General features: G+C 37.8%; 10 protein-coding genes across 10 annotated transcripts; 4 read left to right on the forward strand and 6 right to left on the reverse strand. All coding sequences in view use genetic code 12, as the record gives it.

The window, feature by feature from the left end:
- Window positions 1-122: 122 nt before the first annotated feature.
- Window positions 123-2438, reverse strand: CLB4 (B-type cyclin; the record flags this gene model as incomplete). Its single annotated transcript, XM_007377766.1, has 1 exon — window positions 123-2438. The coding sequence occupies one exon, from the start codon at window positions 1317-1319 to the stop codon at window positions 195-197; it is 1125 nt and encodes a 374-aa protein (XP_007377828.1).
- Window positions 2439-4465: 2027 nt separating this feature from the next.
- On the reverse strand, window positions 4466-5459 carry SPAPADRAFT_63681 (uncharacterized protein; the record flags this gene model as incomplete). Its single annotated transcript, XM_007377767.1, has 1 exon — window positions 4466-5459. The coding sequence occupies one exon, from the start codon at window positions 5396-5398 to the stop codon at window positions 4775-4777; it is 624 nt and encodes a 207-aa protein (XP_007377829.1).
- A 3589-nt stretch (window positions 5460-9048) lies between these two features.
- SPAPADRAFT_144103 (uncharacterized protein) lies at window positions 9049-11937 on the forward strand (the record flags this gene model as incomplete). Its single annotated transcript, XM_007377768.1, has 1 exon — window positions 9049-11937. The coding sequence occupies one exon, from the start codon at window positions 9049-9051 to the stop codon at window positions 11935-11937; it is 2889 nt and encodes a 962-aa protein (XP_007377830.1).
- Window positions 11938-12092: 155 nt separating this feature from the next.
- On the reverse strand, window positions 12093-13928 carry SPAPADRAFT_63683 (bifunctional diacylglycerol cholinephosphotransferase/ethanolaminephosphotransferase; the record flags this gene model as incomplete). The annotated part of the gene is made up of 1 exon (XM_007377769.1): window positions 12093-13928. One exon carries the CDS (start codon window positions 13867-13869, stop codon window positions 12685-12687), a length of 1185 nt encoding a protein of 394 aa, XP_007377831.1.
- Window positions 12120-12554, forward strand: TOM22 (Tom22p; the record flags this gene model as incomplete). The annotated part of the gene is made up of 1 exon (XM_007377770.1): window positions 12120-12554. One exon carries the CDS (start codon window positions 12120-12122, stop codon window positions 12552-12554), a length of 435 nt encoding a protein of 144 aa, XP_007377832.1.
- Window positions 13929-14007: 79 nt separating the features above from the next.
- Window positions 14008-17120, reverse strand: HSP90 (Hsp90 family chaperone; the record flags this gene model as incomplete). The annotated part of the gene is made up of 1 exon (XM_007377771.1): window positions 14008-17120. One exon carries the CDS (start codon window positions 16482-16484, stop codon window positions 14352-14354), a length of 2133 nt encoding a protein of 710 aa, XP_007377833.1.
- RAD14 (Rad14p) lies at window positions 16751-18012 on the reverse strand (the record flags this gene model as incomplete). The annotated part of the gene is made up of 2 exons (XM_007377772.1): window positions 16751-17911; window positions 17965-18012. 2 exons carry the CDS (start codon window positions 18010-18012, stop codon window positions 16751-16753), a joined length of 1209 nt encoding a protein of 402 aa, XP_007377834.1.
- Window positions 18013-18856: 844 nt separating this feature from the next.
- On the forward strand, window positions 18857-21067 carry SPAPADRAFT_52905 (uncharacterized protein; the record flags this gene model as incomplete). Its single annotated transcript, XM_007377773.1, has 1 exon — window positions 18857-21067. One exon carries the CDS (start codon window positions 18857-18859, stop codon window positions 21065-21067), a length of 2211 nt encoding a protein of 736 aa, XP_007377835.1.
- A 1181-nt stretch (window positions 21068-22248) lies between these two features.
- On the forward strand, window positions 22249-26099 carry SPAPADRAFT_158460 (uncharacterized protein; the record flags this gene model as incomplete). The annotated part of the gene is made up of 1 exon (XM_007377774.1): window positions 22249-26099. One exon carries the CDS (start codon window positions 22249-22251, stop codon window positions 23899-23901), a length of 1653 nt encoding a protein of 550 aa, XP_007377836.1.
- Window positions 23981-26704, reverse strand: SPAPADRAFT_144558 (uncharacterized protein; the record flags this gene model as incomplete). Its single annotated transcript, XM_007377775.1, has 1 exon — window positions 23981-26704. One exon carries the CDS (start codon window positions 26702-26704, stop codon window positions 23981-23983), a length of 2724 nt encoding a protein of 907 aa, XP_007377837.1.
- Window position 26705: the final 1 nt, after the last annotated feature.

Genomic DNA, 26705 nt, shown 5'->3' on the forward strand with positions numbered 1-26705 from the left:
GTTGCAAAAAAATTTAAACCAAACAGCAACTTCAAAGATATACGAATAGCACGGCTAGCAATAGATGAATAAACCTCTTTTAAGTGAGAGTGCGATGCTCTTCATTACTTACAATGTTAATTCTAATTTTAAATTGTAGATTTTTGAACTATTTTAAATGTTCTATTATACAGATCTCTACTTTGTCTTTAAGATCAAAGAGAATCAAAATATTCTTGAACGAAAATTGAACTTCGTCTGTATCTTCTTTCCAGGTACTTTTCGAAAATTGCCTTATGGTTCGTCTCAGCATGACGACAGCTTTCCAATAAAATTTCAGCAACTGGACGTAATTGACGTTCAGTATATCCGCTATAAAATACATGTAATTCGGTCCATTCTCCCCGATTCAATAATTTGCGTGATAAATAATGAGCACTTGCTGCCAACCAACTTGGTGGCGAGGCAACAAATTTAGAATCCATGATTGTGATTTCTAGGAAGTACTTGGCTAATGTTCTAGTTTCGTAGTCGTAATCATCGGCTTTTGATGTTCTTCTCAAGAATGACATTGGTCCGGGCCATCCCATATCGAATTCTAATACGTCAATCATAAATCGTTCTGCTTTAAGGAATTCGTCTATAGTATAAGCATTGTCGGCCATATAAGCAACTTCTTGAACTGTGGGACAATTGATTTCTTCATATTTGGCAGCAATAAATAATGCAACTGCTCCAACTAATTGGAATCGTGATAATGAAACTTTACGTTTGGATAAGAACCGGTCAATATAATTAACAGTGAGAAATAAGGTTTCGGAAAGTAAATTGAATCTCAGGTGGACTTGGACAACCCAGTCTATTAATACTGATCTCATTTCCCATTTCAATTCATCTTGGTTGTCCATATAGTTGGCATCAGGTGCCAATTTATTTTCTAGTTCATGAAGATAGTTGAAAATTTCGGGAGCATACTCTGCAACCATTGCCGGATCATATGTGTCTTCATCATCTTCATCTAAAGTATCACGCGAATACTTATGTACGACTCGCCTCATTTCAGCGATAATTGAAGGAGTCCAAGTTGGCTGCATGGGGATATGAGTATTGAATGGTGATCTCAAGGATTGCTCTTGGGTATCTAGTTCATCTTCGTCGGGCTTCTGATATTCTAACTCTTCATCTTCACTATCTAGTTCGTTTTTGTCAATAACATGTTGACTGATATCAATATCGTCAACACTATCAGAATTAGTTATTAATTTTTCACTAGCATGTTCAAACAATAATGCATCTTCATCATATTGGTCTTCCTGCGATATATCAAAGTTAGTCTGCATATCTCTTTCATGCTGCTGATCTACATCGTTTTCTTTTGTATCTATTATATCATCGTAAAAATTCTCTTTATCGTCTTCATTGTCGGCACCAGTGTGAACAGACAGTCTCTCCAATCGTGGTTTCTTAAATTGATGGAGATTCAGCTGCTTAAATATGGAAATTTTGGTACCCTGGGACGAAGTCGGTTGATGTAAACCCCGCGATTGTGATTGTGATGGTTTGGATCCTCCATGTTGATAATGGAGATTTTCTTGTGCCGTAACATCACTTAACGCTTCTCTATATTGTGATGATACGTATACATGCTGTTGCAGTTGTTGAGTGCTCGAAGCAATTGGTCCATTGGAAGTTGTATGTGACTTTGCCTTGATTTGATTGCTCAATACTTGATTTTCATCATTGACAGTTGATTTAGATTTAAACGACTTCATGATTGAGTTGCGTGAATATTTGAATTGTCAACCTGAATGGTTATTATGCAAAGTTGTATGGTTATACTGTAAGGTATGACGTGTTTTAGGACGTGTAATTAATGTTTGTAATTGGCGGAAGCAAATCCTGAATTTTTGGTGTATGTTTTTTTTTTGTGTGTTTGTTTGTTTGTTTATGTTTGACTGATGATGTGAAACAAAACAAAAAAAAAATCTGAAACTGAAAGGGTTGCCAATGTAAATAAAGTGACAACTAGCTGTATGTTGAATTAAATAAACGATTAAGCGAATGAAGTTGAATCGAGTATTATATTGAAATTATACTCTGATTCAGTGTGTATGTTAGTGGTTCTTTTTTAGTACAAGGATGGAATGGTAAATATCATTCAAACAGCCTTGGTTTAACTTGAACGGAAAAAAATCTATAAACGAATGTGGTTATTTGCTGGAGAGCAAAAAGTTGGATTTAAGAAGTAAAAACTTGTCTGTTAGGGATGTCTCTGAAAGGATACGTTCAAAGTGACGTGGTTGTTAGGGGGGTGGGACGAGAATGTTGTGGTATTTGGAATGGGTTGTTTGACGGTTAAGTATCTGGTTGATTTCTCTTAGTCTTTCTTTGGCAGAAGCAGTATAAATTAGGAATGAACAGTCTGCTCAAGAAGAAGAAGAAGAAGAAGAAGAAGAAGTTGAGTTTGGAATGAGAACAACTGTTTAGAAAAGCGTAGATGGAAAACCAAAATACAACACAATGGAAAGAAAAACAATCAGATTCACCGCCAATTTTTTTTGCTACACAAAAACACCAATTTCGTAGCAATTCAAAATAAATAAATAAAAAAAAAACAAAAGATTCCTAGAGTGAAGATTCAGTCTAGACTTCCCCATCTCCAGTAAGGCAATGAGCCGTACGCGTGCATTGTCATATCTTTCTTCTACCTGCTTGGCATTGTCTCGTTCTCTCGCCCCCCAGGCTTGTTATTCTGGGCGAAAGCTCAGTGAGGCAAAAAAAAAAATAAAAATTACACCCAGCCATCATTCTTGGAAATTTTCAAGACATTACTTAAATACAACCAACATCTTGAGCAGAAAATAAGACCTGAAATCGTCTATTTTGCATTTGCTTTCTATTCCTTTCTAAGTAAAATTGCCAAATTTTCAAGCGGAGCTCAAAAGTTAAGTTTAAGGAGAACTGCGCGCTCGGTGTTATGCTTGCTTCTGCGAACTTTCTAACTTTAAACTGAATTGATAACACCGATAGTATATAAAAAGAAGTAGCTATTTTCATGACTTCGTAAGAGCTTTTAGAACATTCCTAGCAAGCCAATTCTTGGTTGTGTCCAGAAATTATTGCAAAAATAAAACATGGGAATGGTCGCGCAAAAAGAATCCAAAATGTAAACAAAGTTTTGTGCAAAAACTGTAAATTTAATTTCTAGAATAAGAATTACAGTTTGGTTCAAATTTTGCAATTGCTGTGATAAACCCGATCTGCTTTTACAGACCTCTTAAACTATCTCCATTAGATCCGGCTTTGCAAATAGTAAAGGTTAAAGTTTGAAGAAGAGAGAGATAACAAGCATTTACTGAAACACATTTATGAACATTCACATCTACGAATGCACACCCCTTTCTCCACTATTTTTCTTTCGGGTGTTTTTAGTGAAAAATTGATTAAATTTAGTTTAATTGCAGTGTCAATTTTAATCTCCCATTGTTAAATCAATCAAATCAAACTCCCTGGGTGTTTCAAAAACTGCAAGACCTAAGTGAAACATAAATAAGGCACAGGTCTACTATTTCCGGGATCTCTTGCAATGTTTGTGTCGTATTTTTAGTAATATTGCATATTACCATTTGCACATGCCAAGGAACATTGTTTTTGTTACAGGCGACAATAGCACTGTTGTCAACTTATTTCGATTTCTGCTAATGTCTATGAGAACTAAATTGTCATGTCCTGGGTAGATCAAACTTACATCAATACGCTTTCATGGTTTGTCAACATCTCACTCACCTTCCCCCTCTTTTTTTATCAATAACGTAAAATCGACCCAGAAGTTTATTTCTCTTACGCACCTTCACTAACTTTATTTTCAGCCATAGAATAAGGGCGGGCCAAAACATGGGATCAAACACCCTTGACAACACCGTTGTCACCTCCACCAATAATATATAGGTTACAAAATGATATGTGCCTTCAAGGCAATACAAGCATCCGCGGCTCTCAATCACGAGTAGCACTACAATGGGGCCCTTTCGGTTTGGCTTAACTTATTTTTTTGTGTTAATTTTTTTTTTTTCAGTATTAACTTATATATTGTGATTGCAATGGGTTTTGAGCGTTGTCTGCTCACCCCCCTAGAACTCAAACAGACAATGAAGTTTGTTCTAGCCGAAGGGATAATAACCTGCAGATGATAAAGCGCTTTATTAAAAATCTTATTCGAACAACATCCAAATAGGCTTTGGTCCAAAAGGGAAATAAAAAAAAAAAGTATACTCATTGAAACTGCCAAAGGTTACATTGAAAAGGGTACATAGAAAAGGCACCATGCAAGGGCAAAGGCATTGCTACATAATTTCCAGTGAGCACTGGTTAACTAACGACATGCAACTGTCAGATTATTTTGTGGTTACATCATAATTTTTACTTCGTTGAGAGAATTACGTGAAAGCTGATACAAAAACAAATGAAGGTTTCCGAAAGGGAAAATCGTATAGTATTTAAATGTATACACAAATAATACCTATGAATTAAACTAGTATTAGCGAGAACGAATTGAAATGACAACCTAACACCAAACAAACACACCCCAATAATCTTTTTGTAGTCCAAATAAACTTTAATCAAACTTAAAAATCAAGCGAACCCAAAAAAGCGCAGCTGCAAAAAAAAAGAAAAAAAAAATGAATCAAACTAGAACCAAATAACAAAATAAAAATTCAATGTACGGAGAATTAAAAATGAAAAGTAGAACATACTTCAAACAGGGTATACTTTTGTGTGGAAATGTGTTCAAGTTTCAAAATGACAAGTCTTGAGAATCAAATTCAAATGAATCCCAGTCCAAGAAATGTTGATTGAATTGAACAGTTCCATCAGCCAACAAATCTTCTTCTGAAAATATTATATTTGGTAAATTGGAGCAGTTCAAGTTGGTAATAGCGTGATCAAAGTTAGGTTGCTTGGGTGGTGCTGGTGGTGCACAATTTTCATAGTCAATAATCTTATCTCTTGGTGTTTGGTAGCAAAACTCTTGGTTAGATGAGGGTGGAGGTGTTATGAAAGTTTCTTCAAATGATGAAGGTGGAGTATGTATTATGAATTCATCAAAAGTTCTTTGAGGCAAAGTGTCGTTGTCTTCGACTTCTTGTAATATGTGTACGGAGTTTTGAATCAATTGAAATATTTCTCGTTTCAATGCACAGTCTTCCATCATCGATACCTTCAGATGAATCATTGACAAATTGTTTTCAAACATAGTTAGTTGTTTCTTAATAGGTGATATTGGTGTTTGCAAGCAATAAACTGTGCTGTCCAGACTCTTTTCTGAGAATGTGGGGGTTGGCAATAACAAGTTGTTATTGTGATTTGGAATATGTTCTGGAGCAGTATATGTGAATGGTGATTGTAATTGTTGCAACATTGTTATATCATTTGATTTAAGCTTCACTTATAAAGGGAAGGAAATATCGAAAGCTTTCAAATGAAAAGGAGAATTAAAGTTATATTTATAATAGGCAACAAAAATATAATCAAACTATAAGCGGGGCGCTAAAGCGCTTTGGGGGGTGGTGAGGGAATATTCAAAAAATTAAACAAGGGAATTGCAAGATTGATAAAAAAAAATATAATAATATTTTTTTCTCCTTTATAAATAATTTTCTTAAGTTTATGACTATGTGTTAAATGTTTGTATATGCAAACTACGCACGAGTATCTAATCTAAAAAGAAAAAAAAAAAAGATTAAATAATAATATTTTTTGGGTTTCAAATAATTTTTTTTTTGGCTGCTATTTTTTATGCAACAACATACCTCAATTAGTTTCCTTGCTTTTTATACTATTGAACTTAGTAAGTACCATATATTTTTCCACCTCAAATTACGAACACGTATATACAGAACTACTTTAAGTGGAGCAATATTCCCCCTAATATTCAAAGCAATGATTGGTGCTTCAGTTAAATAAGTACACATTCAGGTCTATCCCTTTCGATTGCCACATACCGGTTGGCTTTTCATTGACATTATTCTTGAACACCGCATTGTGAATTTTCCAAAACCATGTTTTTATTAAAGTTTGTGACTTTGTCTTTTTTTTTGGCTGTCTCGTAATTGACTTCTCTTGTTCATGTGAAAGCTTCTTAATTAGATATCCATTTCGGTGACGGTGGAGTGTGTTACATATACCAAGAACAATCTTGTGATATCTAGTATCCTTCTGACTATAGGCAAGCATCGACTAGTTAAATATAACCAGCTCATGTAGTAGTTGTCCTCATCTACAAACTAAGAAAAACTTCCTGTGTCAGGCAAAAAAAAATTTTTTGTAGATTAGCTAATTTCTCGTTTTTTTTTTTCTCATTGTTTGCTTAAATTGCAATTTAAATTAAATGCTGCAAATACAAGCACAAGAGTAAAAGCACCCCATAACTAGTAGGAAACCTGTCAAGTCAGTTGTACAAAATCATGTAATTTAATATTGTGGAAACTGTTTCATTGTTAATTGTTGAGACGTACACGATGATATCTTCTTTGTTCCCATCAAATTTAAATTACCAACTATTGAGAACAATCTTCGACTAGATTGAAAAAGGTACCACACCCGTATTGTCACCAACCGTTGCCAGGTAACCGAATGGTGGTCCTTGATATGACGCCTTGCAATAGTACAATATTGCATTTTCAACGGAAGTAATTTCCACCCAATAAAGTAACAATTGGCACATGTTACCCCCTTTTCATACGAATTAATAATGGCCACAATCCAATTTACTATCTGGAGTCAATAAATTTAATTATTTGCTAATTTATATTGTGACAGATACACATTCCTTCCTTGAACTTGCCAAGATGCGGGAGGATTTGTTCGATCTCGTTTTGTATCGTATAGAAAAGTAATCTAAGGTTCAGCAAAAGGCGTGTAGCTAACGCAAGGCGAAGCAAGAAATAAAAAACAGCGCAATACTTCACTCTTGTTGTAATTACTAACTCTCACTTGTGCAATTGCCCTAGAAGTATGGCAATCCGTGGATCCACTTATATAGTACATAATCGTACTTTTTTACGCAGCCAACAATGGAACTTGAGATCTTCGCGTAGGCTGGCTAATTTAGGGCGGCGATGATAATCATTCAATTTATTGCATTTATTTGCATAGACCCACGGTCCCTAAATGATATGCAGCATTACTTAAATCTCTTCTCAACTTGACTGCACATAATAAAAATCAGGTCAAACCAGAGTGCAGGACGCACCGAAAAAAAAAATGCACAAAAGAACAACGCGTCTGGCTAAATAATTCAACCTAATTAGGCAAATTAGCTGAAAAAAATAATTTGTTCTATTTTCCACATTGGGATTGATGGATGATTGTAATTCATCGATATTTGTGTATTGTTCACACATTCAGTCTTTATTATATATAATAAGGAATTTGTCAGAAAAGTGTGGAGAAGAACAATGGAGACAAAGCAAAAGAAGAATTGGGTGAATGGGCGGAGAAAGCGCCCCCCCCCCCTGAAAAACCCACATATTAAGCAAGTACAATCATAATATTTGCACTTGATAATTTAGGTTAACTATCAGGAACTCCCCCCGATAGTATCTCCAACGAGCAACGGATAGCGTAACCGCGTCTTGTGATCACCAAGGTGGGGTACGCGCTAGTTTTCACCCAGTTATTGAATATTATCAGTCCCTTCAAAAAAAATAATCGTCCATTGTCAACTCGACCTTGTAAAATTCCACTTCTAATCGCACATTAAAAAATAAATTCGTAAAGTAAAACTTAGTAGGGGTATTTTAGGGGGTTGAGGAAGGTTTTTTTTGTAACACATTTTAGGTTTTGGCTATCTTTCAAATTTTAGTTTTTCCTAATCCGATTAAAATGTTTTAGTCGTCATAACACCATCTAGATCTTTGGGCTGGTAACTTTGGTTGTACGTAGAGGTGTAATTACGTGGAGTTACATATCCACCAAAAACTCTCGCAAGAGTTATTGGAGGAGGGGGGGGGGGGTTGAAACTCCTATTCTATTGTATGTCTTTCCGAATATTCTACCTCATTGACATATTTCCTTCACAAACATAATAAAATATCTAGAAGCTTTGTCTCGTACTATTGTTTTCCAACTCTTTAAAACAATATGCCGTGAGAGTTGCTCAATAATAAGCCAGAAAAGAGTCGCAGCCTGGCCTGGCTGGATTAGGCGCGCTTTCGGGGAGGAAAGCTGGTGGCTTAGCTTTACTTCCAGTACAGCCACCTAAAACCCCCTAATTTACTACAGATGCATTTACGTTTTTGACGCTCAGTATGTTACCCCTGATCGGATTTACTCATATCTACGACCATCAATCACTTCATGCTGCGTGTGCTATTTCAAAAAAGATCATCGTAAACCACATATGATCGAAACGGAAATTTTTTTACTACACGTGTATAATCTGGAAATATTGTTGAGAACTCTTGTAATACCCAAATTGGCATATTGTGAGGTGTGATTCATATTGTTCTGTTCTACAGATCAATGGAAGCTCAACCTTCTCTTTGGAACGCTGTTTATATGTCGACATAACCAAGTCTCTCTTGGTTATTTGAACCGCCTTTGAAAACCCAAAAAACTTCTAGAATATTTTGCAAAAACAGAAACATGTGTGTTATTGTAGAATATTATTGACCATAACTTGATACCTATGTTTCGAAAAGTACGATGAAGCTGGCAGTTGCTTGGTGGAATTATTGTCCTCATGACAATTTGATGGTGTGGATTCGAGCTTCACATAATTGATAACTTGCATTTGGGGTCTCCCCTTGCAATTACAATTTCCTCTTTTGGAGGGCTATTCTACCATAGCGACTACCAATAGCTCAACCAGTTCAAGTTGAAATCATAGATTAAATCTTGTGAAAGACGGTAGCCATGAATGAACCCAGGCGAACTACGCAGCCGCACGCGTTGGTAGCGTTGCGTCTAAAAAGAAAAACACAACACTAAAAACTAAATCACAGGTTACATTAATACAAACTGTCGACCCAAAAACAACTGTGGACACCATCAGAATCTCACTGCTTGATGATGCAAGATGAATTGATCCTGATTGATCAACTCGAGGATCAGATAATTGACCATCCTGATGCATCAACGGAGAAGGAGTTGCATGAATCTCTTGACGAGACATTTCAAAAGAAACTAAATGCTCGTGCTGAACGGCTCCCTAATGATGGCGCCAATAGCTTGCACGCTCATCACCACCACCATCACCATCATGAGAGCAACAGCAGCAGCAGTGGCAGCAAGAATGATGACAATAGCACTGGAGGCAGGAATGATGCTGATATCGCTGGTCCTCAAATTGGATTACTGTTTTTGATTACTAAGTCACATTTGCAGTATGAATATCAAGAGATCGGATCGTTGGAAACTGAAATTAATGAATGGTTTACATTGAATGATTTGAAGATCTTAGGAGGATTAAGTAATATGTACCAGTTGTATGAGAGGAGTCATGAAGGAAATGATATCACTTTGTTTTTGAAGAGGAACATTGAAGTTATTGACGAAGCTAACTTGCTTGACACAAATGCAGCGGTGTCGATATCACTCAAGATATTGTTATATTTTGCATTTGGAGAATATGCCACTAAGAAAACTCGACAGCAGCAGTTGGATCAGATTAAGAAGAATAGTTTTGTGTTGTTACAATTACAAGTTTACAAGCCTTTGATTAGGTTGATTAAAGATTTGGTAGATAAACGAATTGAATTTGACAAGGATATAGATACTGACGAAGAAGAAGAACAAAGTACATTATCTCAGAAAGTGGAGGCTGACTACTTCAAAGTGTTGACTTTGCTTTTCTTCTTGACTCAAGTTAATCTACAAGACCGAGATAATGAGCACTCAATCGAATTTCGCAAATACTTGGGTGAAGTTGATTTTTTGACGACTATTTTCAGATTTATAGAACATTGGAAGTGGTATCCCAACAACTCGTATAGAATACGATATCTCATTACGCTCGTCAACAACCTCATTCTTTTTGAATTAGGCGGAGCGACGAACTTGAAAGCATGTGACAATTTCCTTGTTGATCTCCACCAAATCAAAAACAAAAAGGGAAGAGATCTTGGAGAAACAGTGTTGACTTGTTCACCACTAGATTACTTTGCATTTAGGGAAGATCTTCTTGATAAATTCCCCTTGTATGAAAATACCGAATTGAAGGCATTTGATTTTACGGAGTTCACACGAACATTAGAACGAGAAGATGACATCGACGACACCAGCAGTATCCATTCTCATGAAAGCACAATTGAGGGGAAGTACAAATATTTCATGGCTGTCAATAGTTTCTCCAATTCTCTCTCGAACTTGATGGAGACGCCAAAGACCACTAAATCACATACTGTTTTGAGTCAATTACCCACACAAACAGTACATATTGCCACACCGGTACCATCACCTACATTTAATGCTTCTGATTATATGTCTGGTGGAGAAAAAGTAAGACGATCATACCAAGTGAATCAAGCCATGCCATTTATTTATCCTAACCTACCAGCAGCTAGTACCCAGCAAGAAGTTGATGATGAATCGCCCCTGTCCACAGTTACGGTCCCATTGGCCATGAAGGAAGCTGATGAGATTTTGAAGAATTCAATATATGAAAGCTATTCCATTAAACGACTTTGGAATGAACGAGAGAAGTTTATGATTCAGGAAAGAGGGTATGTTAATGAGTATCAAGAAGAGCAACCAAAGGACGAGTTTGACTATGACTATGACGATTTGAAGCAAAGATTCCCTGAGAAGATGGATGTTATTGAATTATTACAACGAGTTGACAAGATGTATGCTGCCAATGTAAGTCGATTATATACTGTAGTTGAAGTTCTAATGGAAACAATCAAAGTCAATAGAATGGACTACAATTTAAACTTTGCTGAATTAGAATTAAATCCAGAAACGTCATTCTTATCGCGCAATGGAGTACCCACCCCTGGTGATGCTAAGTTGAAGAGCATCGAACAAACAAAGGAGAAAATTAGATATGTGTTGACCCTGCAATTGGAAGTGTTGAATGTAAAGGAAATAACCTTGAAAGCTTCAACCAATATTGTCTTGCTTCTTTTGAAATGGTTCAAGATTAGTCATGTTCTCAAGTATTACTACCTTTCCTCGATCTTATTTGATCAACAATTCTTTACTGTGGCCTTGGACTATCTTTCGAGATCATTCAACAATGCTAATTTGCAAAGCCTCAGTAAGGACGAAGCTAAAAAGGATGATTTGACCGAGTATGAAATCTTGATTAACCAGAATAAGTTGATGAATCCAAAAGTTGAGTTGCCAACATATGATTTCTTCAATAACTGTCTCCAGGTGTTCCCCGATGGCAACTACAGATACAAATTCATCAACAAGGAGTTTATACTGACGTTACCAGAACAAGTTGACGCCAACAATATCAACCACGTCTACATTAAGCATTATAACAGCAACTTCGCATTCATTCTTTCCAATATGCTCAAGATAACCAACAAGATTCTCATCAAGAACCAAACACAACGGATTTTCACCTTGAACGATCTAAAGCCATCTGAATTATACAAGATGATTCTTATGAATTACGACAATGATGCATTCACCAAACCAATTCTCAAGACGCTAAAGAAACTAATTCCGTACCAGGGTCGTAAATGGAAGCTGATAAACATGGACTTGATCAGTCAGATCTACCTCAATTTGAAATTATCCATGAAGGATCATTGGCTAAGTGGTAAAGATCTTGAGAGTGATTTCAACAATTCATATGATCAAGAAATTGCATTAAGAGGACTATTGCAGTTTTACAACATGCGCAATTTCCCTAAACAAATGGAGAAGATTGGATACCAGGTCAATCACGATTTGGATATACCCGTAATGAACTTGAATGATGAAGATGATGGGTACTTTTAGATTCTACATAGATATAACTGTAGTAATACGTACTTTTGTATATGGTAGCAACAAAATGTTTTGCGTGCGAATACCGAAAAATAAAAAATTTTCCCTCCACTACAAAAAAAACTATCATAGAGTTGTTGAAGATCGTTACAGCAACCTTCTTGAGCAATCACCCTTATAGAAATCAATACACCATGGTCAAATTAACTCAAATCGACGACGAAACCCAAGCCCAATTCGAAGAAAAGCCAGCCAGCACTTCCATAGTTGACAGTGAAGAAGAATCCGAATCTGAATCCGACGATGAATTCGATGATGACTACGATTTTGAAAATGAAACTATTTACGACAGAATTGTTGCTTTGAAGGATATAATTGCTCCTGAACAACGTGAACAACTTGTTTCCGTCACCGAAACCATAAAATCCACTGTTAATGCCACCTTAAACAATGGTGGTAAGTTCTTGTGGACTTTGACCTCCTCCGCCTTATTATTAGGTGTTCCATTGGCCTTGGCTATTTTATCCGAAACCCAATTACAAGAAATGGAAAAGGATTTGTCCTTGCAACAATCGGCCCAAGATGTGTTGGCTCCTGGTTCTGAAGCCGCCTTTTCCGAAAAGAAGTAAAGTTGATCCAAAGCCTGTATATAAATATAAATGTGTGTGTGTGTCTATTCATGAAATACAAAGATTTACAAGTTAATATTTATCTATCCAAACACTTTCTTACTCTCTCTATATGTAAGTCGTAATAGTGCTACGCTCTCTTGTGCTTAATTGACAAGGCCCAGATATCCAAATAAGCAGTGATATCTTGGATAATTTCAGCAAAGAAAAGGGTATGGAGTCCAACACAGAATCCACATCCTAACCAACAAATAGCATGTAAAACCTTTTCAGTGTCATATCCGTAAACATTGATCAAGAATTTACATATCAAGAATTGAGCTACTGGAACAAACATAGGGTAGTTGACAAATGGGAATTCTTGATGGGTGACATGAGCAACAATGATTCTTCCGACTGAAAAGGCAACTGTGCTTCCCATACTGATAACAAATGGGAACCCGTAGATGGTCATCACTTGCGGATAGAAAATAATAAAGGCAATTGCTGAAGCCCAGTAGATGAAGAAAGGGTAGAACCCTAAATATGCTTCGTCAGTAGCAGTCTTGGCACGGTCAGAATGGTGAAACTTTTCCTCGTAGTATTTGCTGACATTTTGCATGGCCGAGACAATATTGAAGTATAATGATGATAATCCAAGAATGACATAGATAATCGAAGAATTAACTGGCAATTCTCCTCTGTCCAATGAACTCAAGTCTAAAACGAAAAGTTCTTGGTTCCAGATGTCGGGACCGAAAATCCCAGTTATGATAAACACAACACAAATCATGAGGATCCCTTCAACTGGTCCAGAAAATTTGGAAAGGAAAAGGGTCCCGGTATGGTATTCTTCCCAGGTTGAAGCATAAAAGTTACATGTGGATGCAAATAACGAAATCATCAACAATACTCCATAACCCATCTTCATAACAGACCCAAACACAAGTGCACCCAAGGTGGTGTTTATAGCATCAATTGAGTGATCAAATAACTCTCCAAGAGGTCCAGATTGCCCCGTTCTTCTGGCGTGACATCCGTCACATCCGTCCATGGTTTGATACATAAATATTCCAAACGCATAAAAGAAATAACACCAACGAGGCGATTCAGTGTCCAAGTATGGATCATAGTAGAAAACAGCAGCGAGATTGGCGACAATGAACATCAACCCCCCAAGGGTCACCATATTGGGAGCAACCCACATGGGAATAATTTCAACAAAGTAGTTCCACCATTTTTTCAAAATGTACTTGGAGATCACAGATTCGTCAATGGCGGAATATTTGTATAATTTCAAGTTTGGTAGCTTGTCTGTAGGAATGAATAGACCCATAGTGTGATATCTATCTATTTGTTACACTTTGGCTAATTGCAACGTCTTTTTATTATGGTTTTGGGCTATAAACCAAAAGAGAAAGAACAAGAAAACAAAAAAAAAAAAATCACCAATTGGGAACTTCATCGAAAGAACGTGCTAGTTTAACAGACCCATGAAACGCATGTGATTAAAGTTTTATGTTTGTTACTAGGTGATATAGCGATGACGATACTGTTACTACTTACTCTTAAGCTCCTCTATATATAATCTCCCATAGATCTGCCCCAGATGTCCCACCCCAACAATGACAGTTATTGTACTTGACCGTTTGACGATTTGACATATCACGTGGTAGATTATTACCTAGATAGGATAAAGACATCATCATCTTACACCACCCCAAATAGAAAACAAACTCTAAATACACAGTATTACATTAAGACTAGCTACCTCTTTTTATAAATATATACTAAGCTTTTTCTAGATCATTACTTCATCTAATCAACTTCTTCCATAACAGATTCACCAGCTGGTTCTTCAGTAGTGGTTTCAGTAGTAGTACCACCAATTTCTTCAATGGCAGTTTCTTCAGTATCATCATCAATGTTTAAACCCAAGGCAATCAAACGGTTGATTCTGTGAGCAAAGTTGGATGGTTCATCCAAAGAGAAACCAGAGGTCAACAAAGCAGTGTCAAACAACAAAGTAGTCAAATCCTTGACAGTCTTGTCTTCAGCACCATCAACTTCAACCTTTCTCTTCAATTCCTTGATAATTGGAGACTTTGGAGAAATTTCAAAAGTCTTCTTAGAAGACATGTAAGAGGACATGGTGGTGTCTCTTAAAGCTTGAGCCTTCATGATTCTTTCCATATTGGCAGACCAACCAAATTGACCAGTTCTAATGGCAGCTGGAGCATCAACCAACTTGTAGGAAACAACAACCTTTTCAACTTGTTCACCCAAGATTTCCTTCAAGGCCTTGGTCAATGGTTCAAATTCAGCAACTTCCTTTTCACGTTCAGCCTTTTCTTCGTCGGTTTCTTCCAACTCGAAATCCTTGGTGATATCAACCAACTTCTTGTCTTCAAATTCCTTCAATTGAGTCATGGCATATTCATCAATTGGGTCAACCATGAACAAAACTTCAAAGTTCTTAGCCTTCAAAGCATCCAAGAATGGAGACTTTTCAACAGCCTTGATGGATTCACCAGTAATATAGTAAATGTTCTTTTGGTGAGGTTGCATTCTAGTGACATAGTCAGATAAAGAAGTCAATTCTTCACTAGACTTGGTAGAGTTGTATCTCAACAATTTAGCCAAGGCATTTCTGTTTTGTTGATCTTCGTGAATACCCAACTTGATGTTCTTGGAGAAAGCAGTGTAAAACTTGTCAAATTGTTCTTGGTCTTCAGCAATTTCGTTGAAGGTTTCAATCAACTTCTTGACAATGTTCTTTCTAATAACCTTCAAGATCTTATTTTGTTGCAACATTTCTCTGGACAAGTTCAATGGCAAATCTTCAGAATCAACAACACCCTTAACGAAACCCAACCATTCAGGAATCAATTCTTCGGCATCATCGGTAATGAAAACACGACGAACATACAACTTAATGTTGTTCTTCTTCTTCTTGGATTCAAAAGCATCAAATGGAGCTCTCTTTGGAACAAACAAAATAGCTCTGAATTCTAATTGACCTTCAACAGAAAAGTGCTTGACAGCCAATGGGTCTTCCCAGTCGTTAGAAATAGACTTGTAGAAAGCATTGTATTCTTCTTGGGTAATATCAGTTGGGTTTCTGGTCCACAAAGGCTTGGTCTTGTTCAATTCTTCAGTTTCGGTAACTTGTTCCTTGACCTTCTTGGTCTTTTCCTTCTTTTCACCTTCTTCTTCGTCGTCAACTTCTTCCAACTTTGGCTTCTTGTCTTCACCTTCTTCAGTCTTTTCTTCTTCTTCTTCTTCAACTGGGACTTCCTTTTCAACTTCCTTGGTGACAACTAATTGAATTGGGTAGGCAACGAATTCGGAGTGCTTCTTGACAACTTCCTTAATTCTCTTTTCTTCCAAGTACTCTAATTGATCTTCCTTCAAGAACAATCTTAAAACGGTACCACGGCCCAACTTTTCGTTGGTTTCATCCAAGGTGACGGTGAACTTACCACCAGCGTTAGATTCCCAAACATATTGTTCATCGTCGTTGTGCTTGGAGATGACTTGAACGTGATCGGCAACCAAGAAAAGGGAGTAGAAACCAACACCGAATTGACCGATCATGGAGACATCGGCACCGGCGGACAAAGCTTCCATAAAGGACTTGGTACCAGACTTGGCAATAGTACCCAAGTTGTTGACCAAGTCAGCCTTGGTCATACCGATACCAGAATCTCTAATTTCCAAAACCTTTTGTTCTGGCTTTGGGGTGATTCTAATAAATAATTCTGGTTCAGATTCCAACTTGGATGGATCGGATAAAGCTTCGTATCTGATCTTGTCCAAAGCATCAGAAGCGTTGGAGATCAATTCTCTCAAGAAGATTTCCTTGTTAGAATAAACGGTGTTAATGATTAAAGACATCAACTGAGAGATCTCAGCAGTGAATTCATGAGTTTCAACCTTAGCGTCAGACATTTTTGATGTATAATTGAAAGTTAATCAGTAAAAAAACGAGAGCAATTAGAAAAAGATAAAACCGGGAGACGTGGGTGTTTTATATACTTAATTTTTTTTTCACTAACGTCCGTAACAAAATTTGTTGCAAACTTTTTTTTTGGCCCCTCGAATTTTCCATAAGCTTCCATGGGAAATTTCGACGAACAATGAAATTTAATAGTGAACAGGGTACACGACCTGGTATCGATCCTACGGCTTTCTATCTAGTTCTACCAAAGTGTATATCATATAATGACTTCTTCGGTCTCTATACCACAATCAACGCATCTTCGCTTCACCGTGTTGTCTCCAATGCTAACTGGAGCTGACCAATCATGGACATGTCTTTCGCCCAAGCCTTGGCCGTTCCTCAACTTTCTAGTGTATTCTTCGGCCCTGGTTCGTTTCCTCATTTCGCGCAAGGAGTCTTGGTACTTCTTGTCGCGTCTCTTTATTCTTTGCTGTTCTCTTCTTTCCCACTCCTCATCCAATTTGTCTGGCCCTCCCCACTTCTTCCATGCAAACTCTTCCACTTGGAAACGGACAAACAATTGCATTCGACTATACCCGTGTGGATTTGGCTTCTCTATTCTCGGCAATAAACTGACATCCTTCAATTCTGGCTCGGTCAACAAGTAGTCCTCGCGACACTCTGTCTTGGTTAACAACGAGTACTTTTCCGGGTGTGCTTTAATACATTTTCTACACGCACGAACTTGAAAATTGGTCATTAAGTTAGCATCAATGTCGATTGATCCACACTCATAGCACTTGGGGGCATTTAGTAGATCTATAGGTGGTGGCAACTCTCTGATCTGTTGAAGTTCCTTTTGTTTCTCCTTCCATTCATCAAGAGACTGCTGATCCGGTGCTGGGTTTTTCGGGTCATCCAGGATAAACCCACCCCGTGAATCTTTCATAGTAGCAAAATCAAATTCAATGTAATCTTGTTTTCTAATTGGTGGGGGCTCGAACTTCCTTTTGAACGCAGTTGGTTCTTGGCTGTTTTTGTTTAATCGAATGGAATCTTGTGGTTGTGCATCACTCAGCGATCCCTCTTTTGGAGGAGCTGACGCGTCTGACGATTGTTGTTTCTCTCGTTCTTTCCTCTGTCGTATTTCTATTGCGCGTAGCCTATTCTGTTCGATCCTATTACGTTGCTCATCGGTCAATTCAACCCGCACTCGTTTGAGGGATCCATCTTCAGACACGTTCACAAACGAGGAAGATATCTTCACTGGCGAGTTAACAATCTGGTTGAGAGTTTTTGTGGGTTCTGCACGTGTTGATGGCGGTGGTTGCGGTGGTTGTGGTGGTTGTTCCAGTTGTACTGGCTTTGCAGTAGCAGTTACCACCTCGCCCCGTTTCCTTTGTAGACGTTCCTTTGCCTTTTGGCGATTTGCCTCCTTAAAACTGTTAGTATATAATGGGTTCATCCATTTATTGTATCGATACATACTATTAGCTTCCTTTGCTTTTCTGTCAATGTTCCTCGTGTGAACGCCATTAGATTAACATGATGATGTAATGAGAAGCGATGGGGGGAAGTAGGCTAGTTTTGTATGGCAATCTCAAATGTTAGCAATCTTGAGCCGCATACATTTCTAGAAATTTTGGCACGTGACACCGGTGAAGCTGATAGTTTCCACTTTTAAGACCACTAGTATAAGTAAGCAAGATCAGATGGGTTAAAATAGACATGTATAAACATTTTCCTGTTTTATAATATTCCTTTAAGGCATAAATGAAACGTGCCAAGCGTCACTTTGTAATTTTCAATTTCTGGGATCACCAGAATTTCCCAATAATTCTGCTAAAATTATCCCAAAAAGTAAATAAAATGCATGACACGGTCAAAATAATATTGTCAAGTCACCTGGTTTTGATTCATGTGGTTTCCCATAATTATCATTAGAAACCATCTTCTGAAATTAAACTTTTTGTTGGGCTTGAAGATTTGCGGAAAAATCATCTTATTTTTGCAGCATTTTGCACATGCAGGGGGTTGTGAGGATGCTTTTAATTACCAGCTCGGCAGGACTGCTCTTGTATGTCTTGGTTTGAATAGACTCTAATTCATCTGTGATAGTTGCTACCACCATTATACAATCGATGATGTAGAAAGTGTAGTTGGAATAGTTACAAGGGGTTTTTTTTGGTGCAATTTCACCTCCCTCCCCTGTGATTTCCTTAACGACGGTAATCTTACATCGTCGTACATCGGCCCGCCTTCAAACTTAAAAAGACATATGCAAGTATCAACACGCATCCCTTGAATTTTCTCTATAAAATTATATTTAATTCTACAGATATCCAGTTCTTTTGAAAATTATGCAATATAAGCTATCACTATGGGTGAAAAGAAAGAAAAGCGTAGTTCAATTAAACGACTCAGTGCTAAGTTAACCAAGTCAAAGGAAAACAGTGAAGCATTAGAACACATCTCAAAGCATTTAGCAAATGATGAAGAAAAACATAAAAAGAGTAAGCTAAAGGGAAGAAGAGCCATAAAAAAGAACAAGAAGCTACTTCAAGGGGAAATTGAAGACCAGGAAGAAACTACGGAAATGAAGCCAGCAACTCTGCTTGATGAAAGTACCAAGACAAATAGTTCAACAGATGAGAGCACCCTGTCTAAGATTGAAGATATGTCCAATAGCGAAGGATCTCAGGATGCGACTGATGACACGGTTATCAGAGATTCTGATGTGGATACTGGTGACAATAAGAAAACTGAAAATGTCAGTGCTGATGTAGCTACTGATGCAGCTACTGATGCAGCTACTGATGCAGCTACCGATATCACCACCGATATTGCTACTGGTATTACTACTGATGTTGACACTGGGGAAACCAACAAAATTGACCAAGTTAGTGCCGAAGTTAGTACAGATGCTACTGCAAATACTACTGCCACTACTGAAAACACTAATGACAACAGCGATGAAGAAAAGAAAACCGAAATCATTAGTGATGAAGAAAAGAAAACTGAAATCGTTAGTAATGAAGCTGCTACTGGAATTACTACCCCAGTAACTATCAAAGTACTGAGAACTCCAGAATCCCCACAAGCGGTTACTCCAAACCATTCTCAACTTCTTGTTAACGAATGTCAAAATCGTGGCACTGAGTCACCCCGCACCTCACAAGAACCAGAACTTCTACCAAATGCACCTGCAATTGGAAAAGGTGGCTACACTGAGTTGGCCAGAGACGATTACCTCAGTCATCTCAAGCAACTTGCAAAAAGTTATCGGGCTTATGGAATCCAGTATAGATTGAACCAATTGCGCAACCTTTACTATATACTCAAAGACAATGAGATTATTTTTAACACGGGCACCAAATATGTGACAATTCTCAATGATATAGTGCACACCATGGTTCAACTTAAAAACTGGGATAAACCCGAACCGGTGAAGCCATTGCCATTTTCATTAGCTATGAATCCAGTTTATGTTGAAAGAATACCACTAGGGTTAGTGCTACTTGTTGCCGATACCTTTTATAATGTGATTGATGCCCTAGTTGGATGCATTGCTCTGGGAAACTGTTGTGTCGTGAAACTAAATGACGACAAATACAACATTGGAGAATTATTGAATGAAGCAGTAGAGCCAATCCATATTGTTGAAGGCGGCGAGGAAGAATTAGCTATGTTGTTGCAGAAGGAAAAATATGATAAAATTGTCAATTTCAATACCAATATTCAACATACTGTTGCTATTACAACATATCCAACTCTAACTCCCGTTGAACATGAAACTGGGAAATCTCTAGCAATAATCTTGAACGATATTGACGCAGTTGGAATAAAGGTGGCTTGTCGTAGAATCTCATGGGGCTATGCTGAGTTTGGAGGAGTGGATTATGTATTGGTTCCTGAATCATTGCATGATTTGTTCATCACCGAGATCAAACAAGTTGAACCAATTCCTACAAAGGATCTGAATGAACAAGAACATGATTCTGAGCACATAGATGAGACCGAGCATGCTGACGACTCTGGAAATGAAAGAAATAACCGCAAGTTGCCCACAATACTTGACATGGCAACATGGGATGATTTAGACAAACGTGGTAATATAATACCTGTGTTAACATACACAAACCTTGATGAAACCTGTGAATTGATTAACATGAACCATGTTACTAATACCTTATACGTATTCACCAATGGTCCTGCAAACAAAACACACAACAAGTTTGTCAACACCATTGCTACCAAAGTCAAAAGCAAGGGATTGATAGTCAATGACGTTTTACCACTCAGCTTGGTGGACGCACCCAATGGAAGTATTTATGGCTGGTTCAAGAAGTTGACCCATGAGCGCACTACGATTGAACAATATTTGTGGAATGATTGGATTTTGAAGGCTCGGTATCCTCCTTACTCGGCAAACAAAGAAGAAATAATTCTGTATGGTCAGAGTAGTTTTGGTGGGAGAGTATGGTTTGGAAGAACAGGGGATGTACCTACAGATGGTCCAACCGAGGTGTTTCGGACCTGGACCGGAATTATAGGAGTTATTGGACTACTTTGGGAGTACATGAGGGGATGAAAAACGAGGCTAAAGTTGAAAAATTAGTGTTATTTCTGTTTATTAGCTAATATAAACTAATCATTGGTTGTAGTTTGTTTCATGTAGCTTCTAAATTAGCAAAAATTAGCAACTCAAGAAAAAAAAACAAAAAATAAAAAAGACAAAGAATCTCACACAATGACGAAACCGAGATAGTGCATTTAAATTCATTATCTATGAAATCCGCCTTTGTTGATGACAAAGAACAAAATGACGAAATCGTATCCACAAATGGTAAGTAAGTCACGTTTGATGATGTTGCTATCTTTTGGCGGATATACCAGATAAGGATATGCCGTGTTATCTATCCCAAAACAATATGTGTCACCAACACTATGTTTCAAAAATAATGGAGTACACGAGATAACAAATTTCGGAATAATGGGTTCCCCAGGGTAGATGACTATAACCAAAACAAGCTGGTGGATGCAAAAAAGAAGAAGAAAAAGAACCGGGCCAAGAATAATCAAAAGTAACAAGAAATGAGATTCAGAATGCCAAGATCTGTCGTAAAACCAATTATAAAATCTGTCAAAGAAAAGTTTTCAAATGTTCGAAACAACCGAGATCCCAGCAAGGCATTACAATAAATTGGTTAAAATATCCAGGGATAGTTCTAAGGGATCCACGGGACGCCTGTTCCGGAGCAGATCTCCAGACACGTTTGAACCGCCCGATAATTAAAATAATAATTACCTACCCGAGTGTTCCCTTGCACATAATATGCAAGGCTTTCCAGGCTCTAAATTTAATTACAACTAATTGCAAATGCAAAAGAAACTCGGATGATTCGATTGTTTCAGTCATGCTCGCTAATTCTCCTCATAATTAGGTAATGATTAGTTTCTATTGTTGTTTTGCAGCCACATCAATTTTTTTTCCTCGCAATAATTGACTTTGCAGCCACAGAAAATCACGCAAGGAAAAAAACACAATTAATAATCACCGCAACCACCACAGCTAGAAGGGACACCACACTAATATCCTTTAACCGATACTACAATACAAATCATGCAGGTATTGTTAATTAACAATCACCATTATAGGTCTCGGTGATAGATGATCATCCCCATCTCTTGAAAAATACTATAAATATATCTTGAAATTTCTCCACCTTCTTACCCTCTTTTGTCTAAGTCATTAATTAAGAACAAGTAAACATGTCTGCTTCTTCTATTAATTCCATCGAAAGAGTAAATGAAGTAACAACTGAAAAAAAAGAAGATTATACTATCACCGCTCTCGATTCCCAATCTTCATTGGAATCAGATCTTCTTGCCAAGAATCCATTTTTAGATCCAAAAGTTGAAGAATACTACCGTCAAGTGTACAGTGAGTCAAAATATGAAAGTTATTCAGCATTTGACCCACACTTCACCTGGACCCCAGAAGAAGAAAAGAAGCTCGTCAGAAAACTTAACTATAGAGTCGCTGCCGCTGCTTGTCTAATGTTTGTTGGTTTACAAGTTGATAGAGGTAACTTGGCCCAAGCAGTCACCGACAACTTGTTGGCTGATTTGAACATGGACACTAATGATTATAACACCGGTAATACCATTTTTTTGGTTGCCTTCCTTCTTGCTGAAGTTCCCTCACAATTGATTTCCAAGGCCTTAGGTCCTGATATCTTTATTCCTATCCAAATTTGTTTATGGAGTGTGGTTGCCATGTCCCAAGCCGCTCTTTCCGGCCGTACTTCTTTTTTCATTACTCGTGCCATTATCGGTGCATTAGAAGGTGGTTTCATTGCTGATTTAGTCTTGTGGTTGAGTTATTTCTTTACCAGTAAGGAATTACCAGTGAGATTGTCGTGGTTCTGGACCACTTTGTCGTTGGTTGGTGTTTTCACTTCTCTTTTAGCTTTCGGATTGTTAAGAATGAGAGGTGTTGCTGGCTGGGCTGGTTGGAGATGGTTATTCTTGATTGAAGGTATCTTCACTTTGGCTATTGGTATTGGGTCTTTCTACATGATGGTACCATCCGCCGTGCAAACCAAGAACTTTTTACGTCCAAAGGGTTGGTTCACTGAACGTGAAGAGAAGATCGTCGTTAACAGAGTTCTCAGAGATGATCCTTCTAAGGGAACCATGCACAACCGTCAAGGTTTAACAATAAAGATGTTGTTCAAGTCGCTTATTGATTTTGATATCTGGCCAATTTACGCCATTGGTATTCTTGCTTATATTGGTCAAAACACATTCGGTTCTTATTTCGGGTTGATCAATAAACAATTGGGATTTTCCACCTTCAATACCAATCTTTTGGCCATTCCTTATCAAGTTATCCACATTATCTTCTTATTAGCCATCACCTGGTTTTCTGAACGTATCAATGAAAGAACTTTGACATGTATCATTGCACCATTGTATGCTACTCCATTGATTGCCTTGATTAGATGGTGGCCACAAGCTGGTAAGAATGTTTGGGGTACTTGGACTTTAAACACTTTGTACTTGGGTCAACCATATATTCATGCCATTTGTGTTGCTTGGGTTTCGAGAAACTCTAACTCGGTGAGAACTAGATCGGTTTCATCAGCTATTTATAACATGTTTGTTCAATTAGGTAACGTTGCCGCTAATTTTATTTACAGAAAGGATGATTTACCATTGTATCATAGAGGTAATATGCAATTGTTTGCTATCACTTTTGCTTTGATTCCTTTGTTGATCTTGGTCAAGGTTTACTACATCTATAGAAACAAGCACAAGAGACAACTTTGGGATGCTATGACCCCTGACGAACAAGAATATTATAGAAATAACACTACTGATGAAGGTGCTAGAAGATTAGATTTCTTCTTTGCTCATTAGTATATAGGTACAATAAAAAATAAAACTGGTTTTGGAAATTATCTGTAGAACAAGTAAATCTTGAAAATTTCTATAGAATCTATTTCTCTTCATATAACTCCATGGCTAATTTAACCAACTCGTCAATGGTATCCAAAACAGCAGTTGCCTGTTCACGCACAAGCAAATCAGAGTCAGTCTCCAGAACATACCGCAATTTAACAATTACCCTCTCCCTATACTTTTCTGGGAATGGAACCTTATCACTCTCACTTGTACCCAATACCAAATCGTGAATTAACACTACGGCACTACGTCTCATGATCGCCTTATCTTCATCCAGTTCCAAATCCAAGATTCCCAACGCGCAATCCAAGGCCTGTTCCAAATGACCAAGCATCCCCAATGGATTGACTCGACAACAAGAACCCAAGATTGACATGGCAGACATACGTATCCGATCGTCAACTACAACTTCACGTCGTTCAATCAATCGCAAAGCGGTGACGACGATCGGTTCAGGCATGACCCCGCCTTGCTGGACCCGTCTTAACAAAACTTCACCAATTCGTAATCTCTCATCAATGTCTTCGCCTGCCCCGTACAACTCACAGAGAGAAGTGACTACGCTGTCATCAAACTCAATCATGGCTTCAAGCCCCTTGATTACGTTTAGGTAAATGAACGGCTCAGGGTCCTTCAATTGAACCAAGTGTAAGTTAATCACGAAATCAACAGTGATTATTGGTGAATGGGCTTGGATCAATTGTCGGAGTAAGTAAAGGCCATGTGCACGGATAGGAACTAATGGATCATTGAGTGATGCGATGGCACGAGTAAGTACAAGTTTATCAGACTCGTCTTGACTGAGTGGTTGGAGCGAACTTGTTCGTAAATTGGCGATTCTGGAAGCGAGCGCTAACGATTGCAGGGTATTGAGGCGAGTCAACGACTTTGAGATTTGATCAAGAAGAGATTGACAATCGGAAAAGTTTGTAGTTTCGGTAAGAATGGCAGATAAGAGTTGAAGCAAGAGTGATGTCGTTTCATCAGATTCTTCTTCTTCTTCTTCATCGTCAGAGTCTTCATCTTCTTGTTTAGTAACAGGATGACTTTGTAAGAAGGACGCAACAATCTCAAGCATTTCTTTAGGTGTTCTCGCCAAAATATCCTTAAATTTATTCCCTACACTTTCTAAAACACGTAAATCAACCAACATAATAAATGGATTGCGTTGTTCCAAAGCATCATCAGAGCTCAACCAGCGTTTAAGCACGGACACAAACAAGGAATTGACTAGCTCATCCGTAAGATCTTGTAATAATATGACAAAGCAATCAATGGCAAAGTCTAAGTCGTTAATGAATTGATTAACTTTTGCTTCTTTACTCTTGTTTTCAAATTCCGCATTTCTGGGGACAATCTCAGTCATTGAGTTGGGTCCTAGAGAAAATTTCCACAGGTCAGTTCCATCAGTAACGAGGTTCTTTGAAATATCATCCAATCCAGTCTCTACGACCGTGAAATAACTAGTTAATAATCCAGATACAACCTCGCTTGGTTTCTCGTGCTTTTTGAGAAAAGTGAAGTATCCCCAGAGAGGAACCAATATCAGGCCAACTATCTCCAGATAGAGATCAAGCGCTGGTGATTTCTTGGTGAGTGAAATCAACACATTCACGGCATTATTCAATTGAGCTTCACTAGTGACACCATCCTTCGGATTAAAAGCGTCATGCAAGTGGCTTAAAAAGAAATCATGCACCACTAATTTGTTCCTGATCCAAAGTTTATCAATCACATAACTGACACAGCTGGTAACCACTGGTCGATTGATATTAACCAACAAATCATAAGCTTGTTGGCCGATACTTGTAAAGTACGGTTTTGTTGCTATAGTCTTCGGTTTCTGAAGGACAACATCGGCAACCTGGTCGAATTTTTCAATTTGGATATCTTCATTATCGCGAAGCCCCAAGACGAATTCGATGAGACTAAGAAGACCATCTGGTCGAGTATATACAAGTTGTTGAAGATGGGCCATTACAAATTGAGCAAACAACCGTGGTGATCCTGGCGTGGCTAGGAGTAGGGAGTATGTCAGGTATAATTCGTAGGTGGAAGGAATTGCTTCTATCTGGTCAAATTTGTCAAGTACTTCTTGATGATTGAATTGTGTGATCAATGCTATGGAAATAGTGAGGAAATCAGAGTATCCTGTTCCCTTAGTTAACAAATCAGCGACATCCGATGGTTGTGAAAACACCTGGAATAGTTTAGTGTATATCAACATAAGCAATTGCTCATTATTGGAAGCAAGCTTGTCGATGGTGATGTTATCCTTGGTGAATTGTTTCAAACGACGTTTGTTGAACGGGATACCAATGTTGAATGGGGATATACATGGGTAGATTCCATGAATTATAATGACGTTGATTAACTTACTGAAGGTTTTGATATCATGAAGGGAAATACTGACCAAGTTCTTGTCTTTAGGAGATTCCATGGAGTACTTTTGAATGTTGATTAAACAATCAAGTAAATATTCAATCACTCGGTACCTTTGGTCTAACAGTGACTCAGCCGTTGTATCATTAGGGAATATTGTCAGATATAATGAGTTCAATGAAAGTTTGTCATATGGCAAGTCCAATAGTTTTTCCAACTGGGCAAACAAGACATCAAGCGGAGTTGACGGAACGAAATCAGGCTTGTTCAAACCTTGACGGGGGTATACTTCTTTCGCATCTCGTTTGATTGTGGTTTTCTTCCTGCTTGCGAATGGATTCTTCTTTGGAAGCTCCTCTATCTTGGGTGGCGACATG

Source organism: Spathaspora passalidarum (assembly GCF_000223485.1).
Source record: "Spathaspora passalidarum NRRL Y-27907 unplaced genomic scaffold SPAPAscaffold_8, whole genome shotgun sequence".
Taxonomy (NCBI): Eukaryota; Fungi; Ascomycota; class Pichiomycetes; order Serinales; family Debaryomycetaceae; genus Spathaspora; species Spathaspora passalidarum.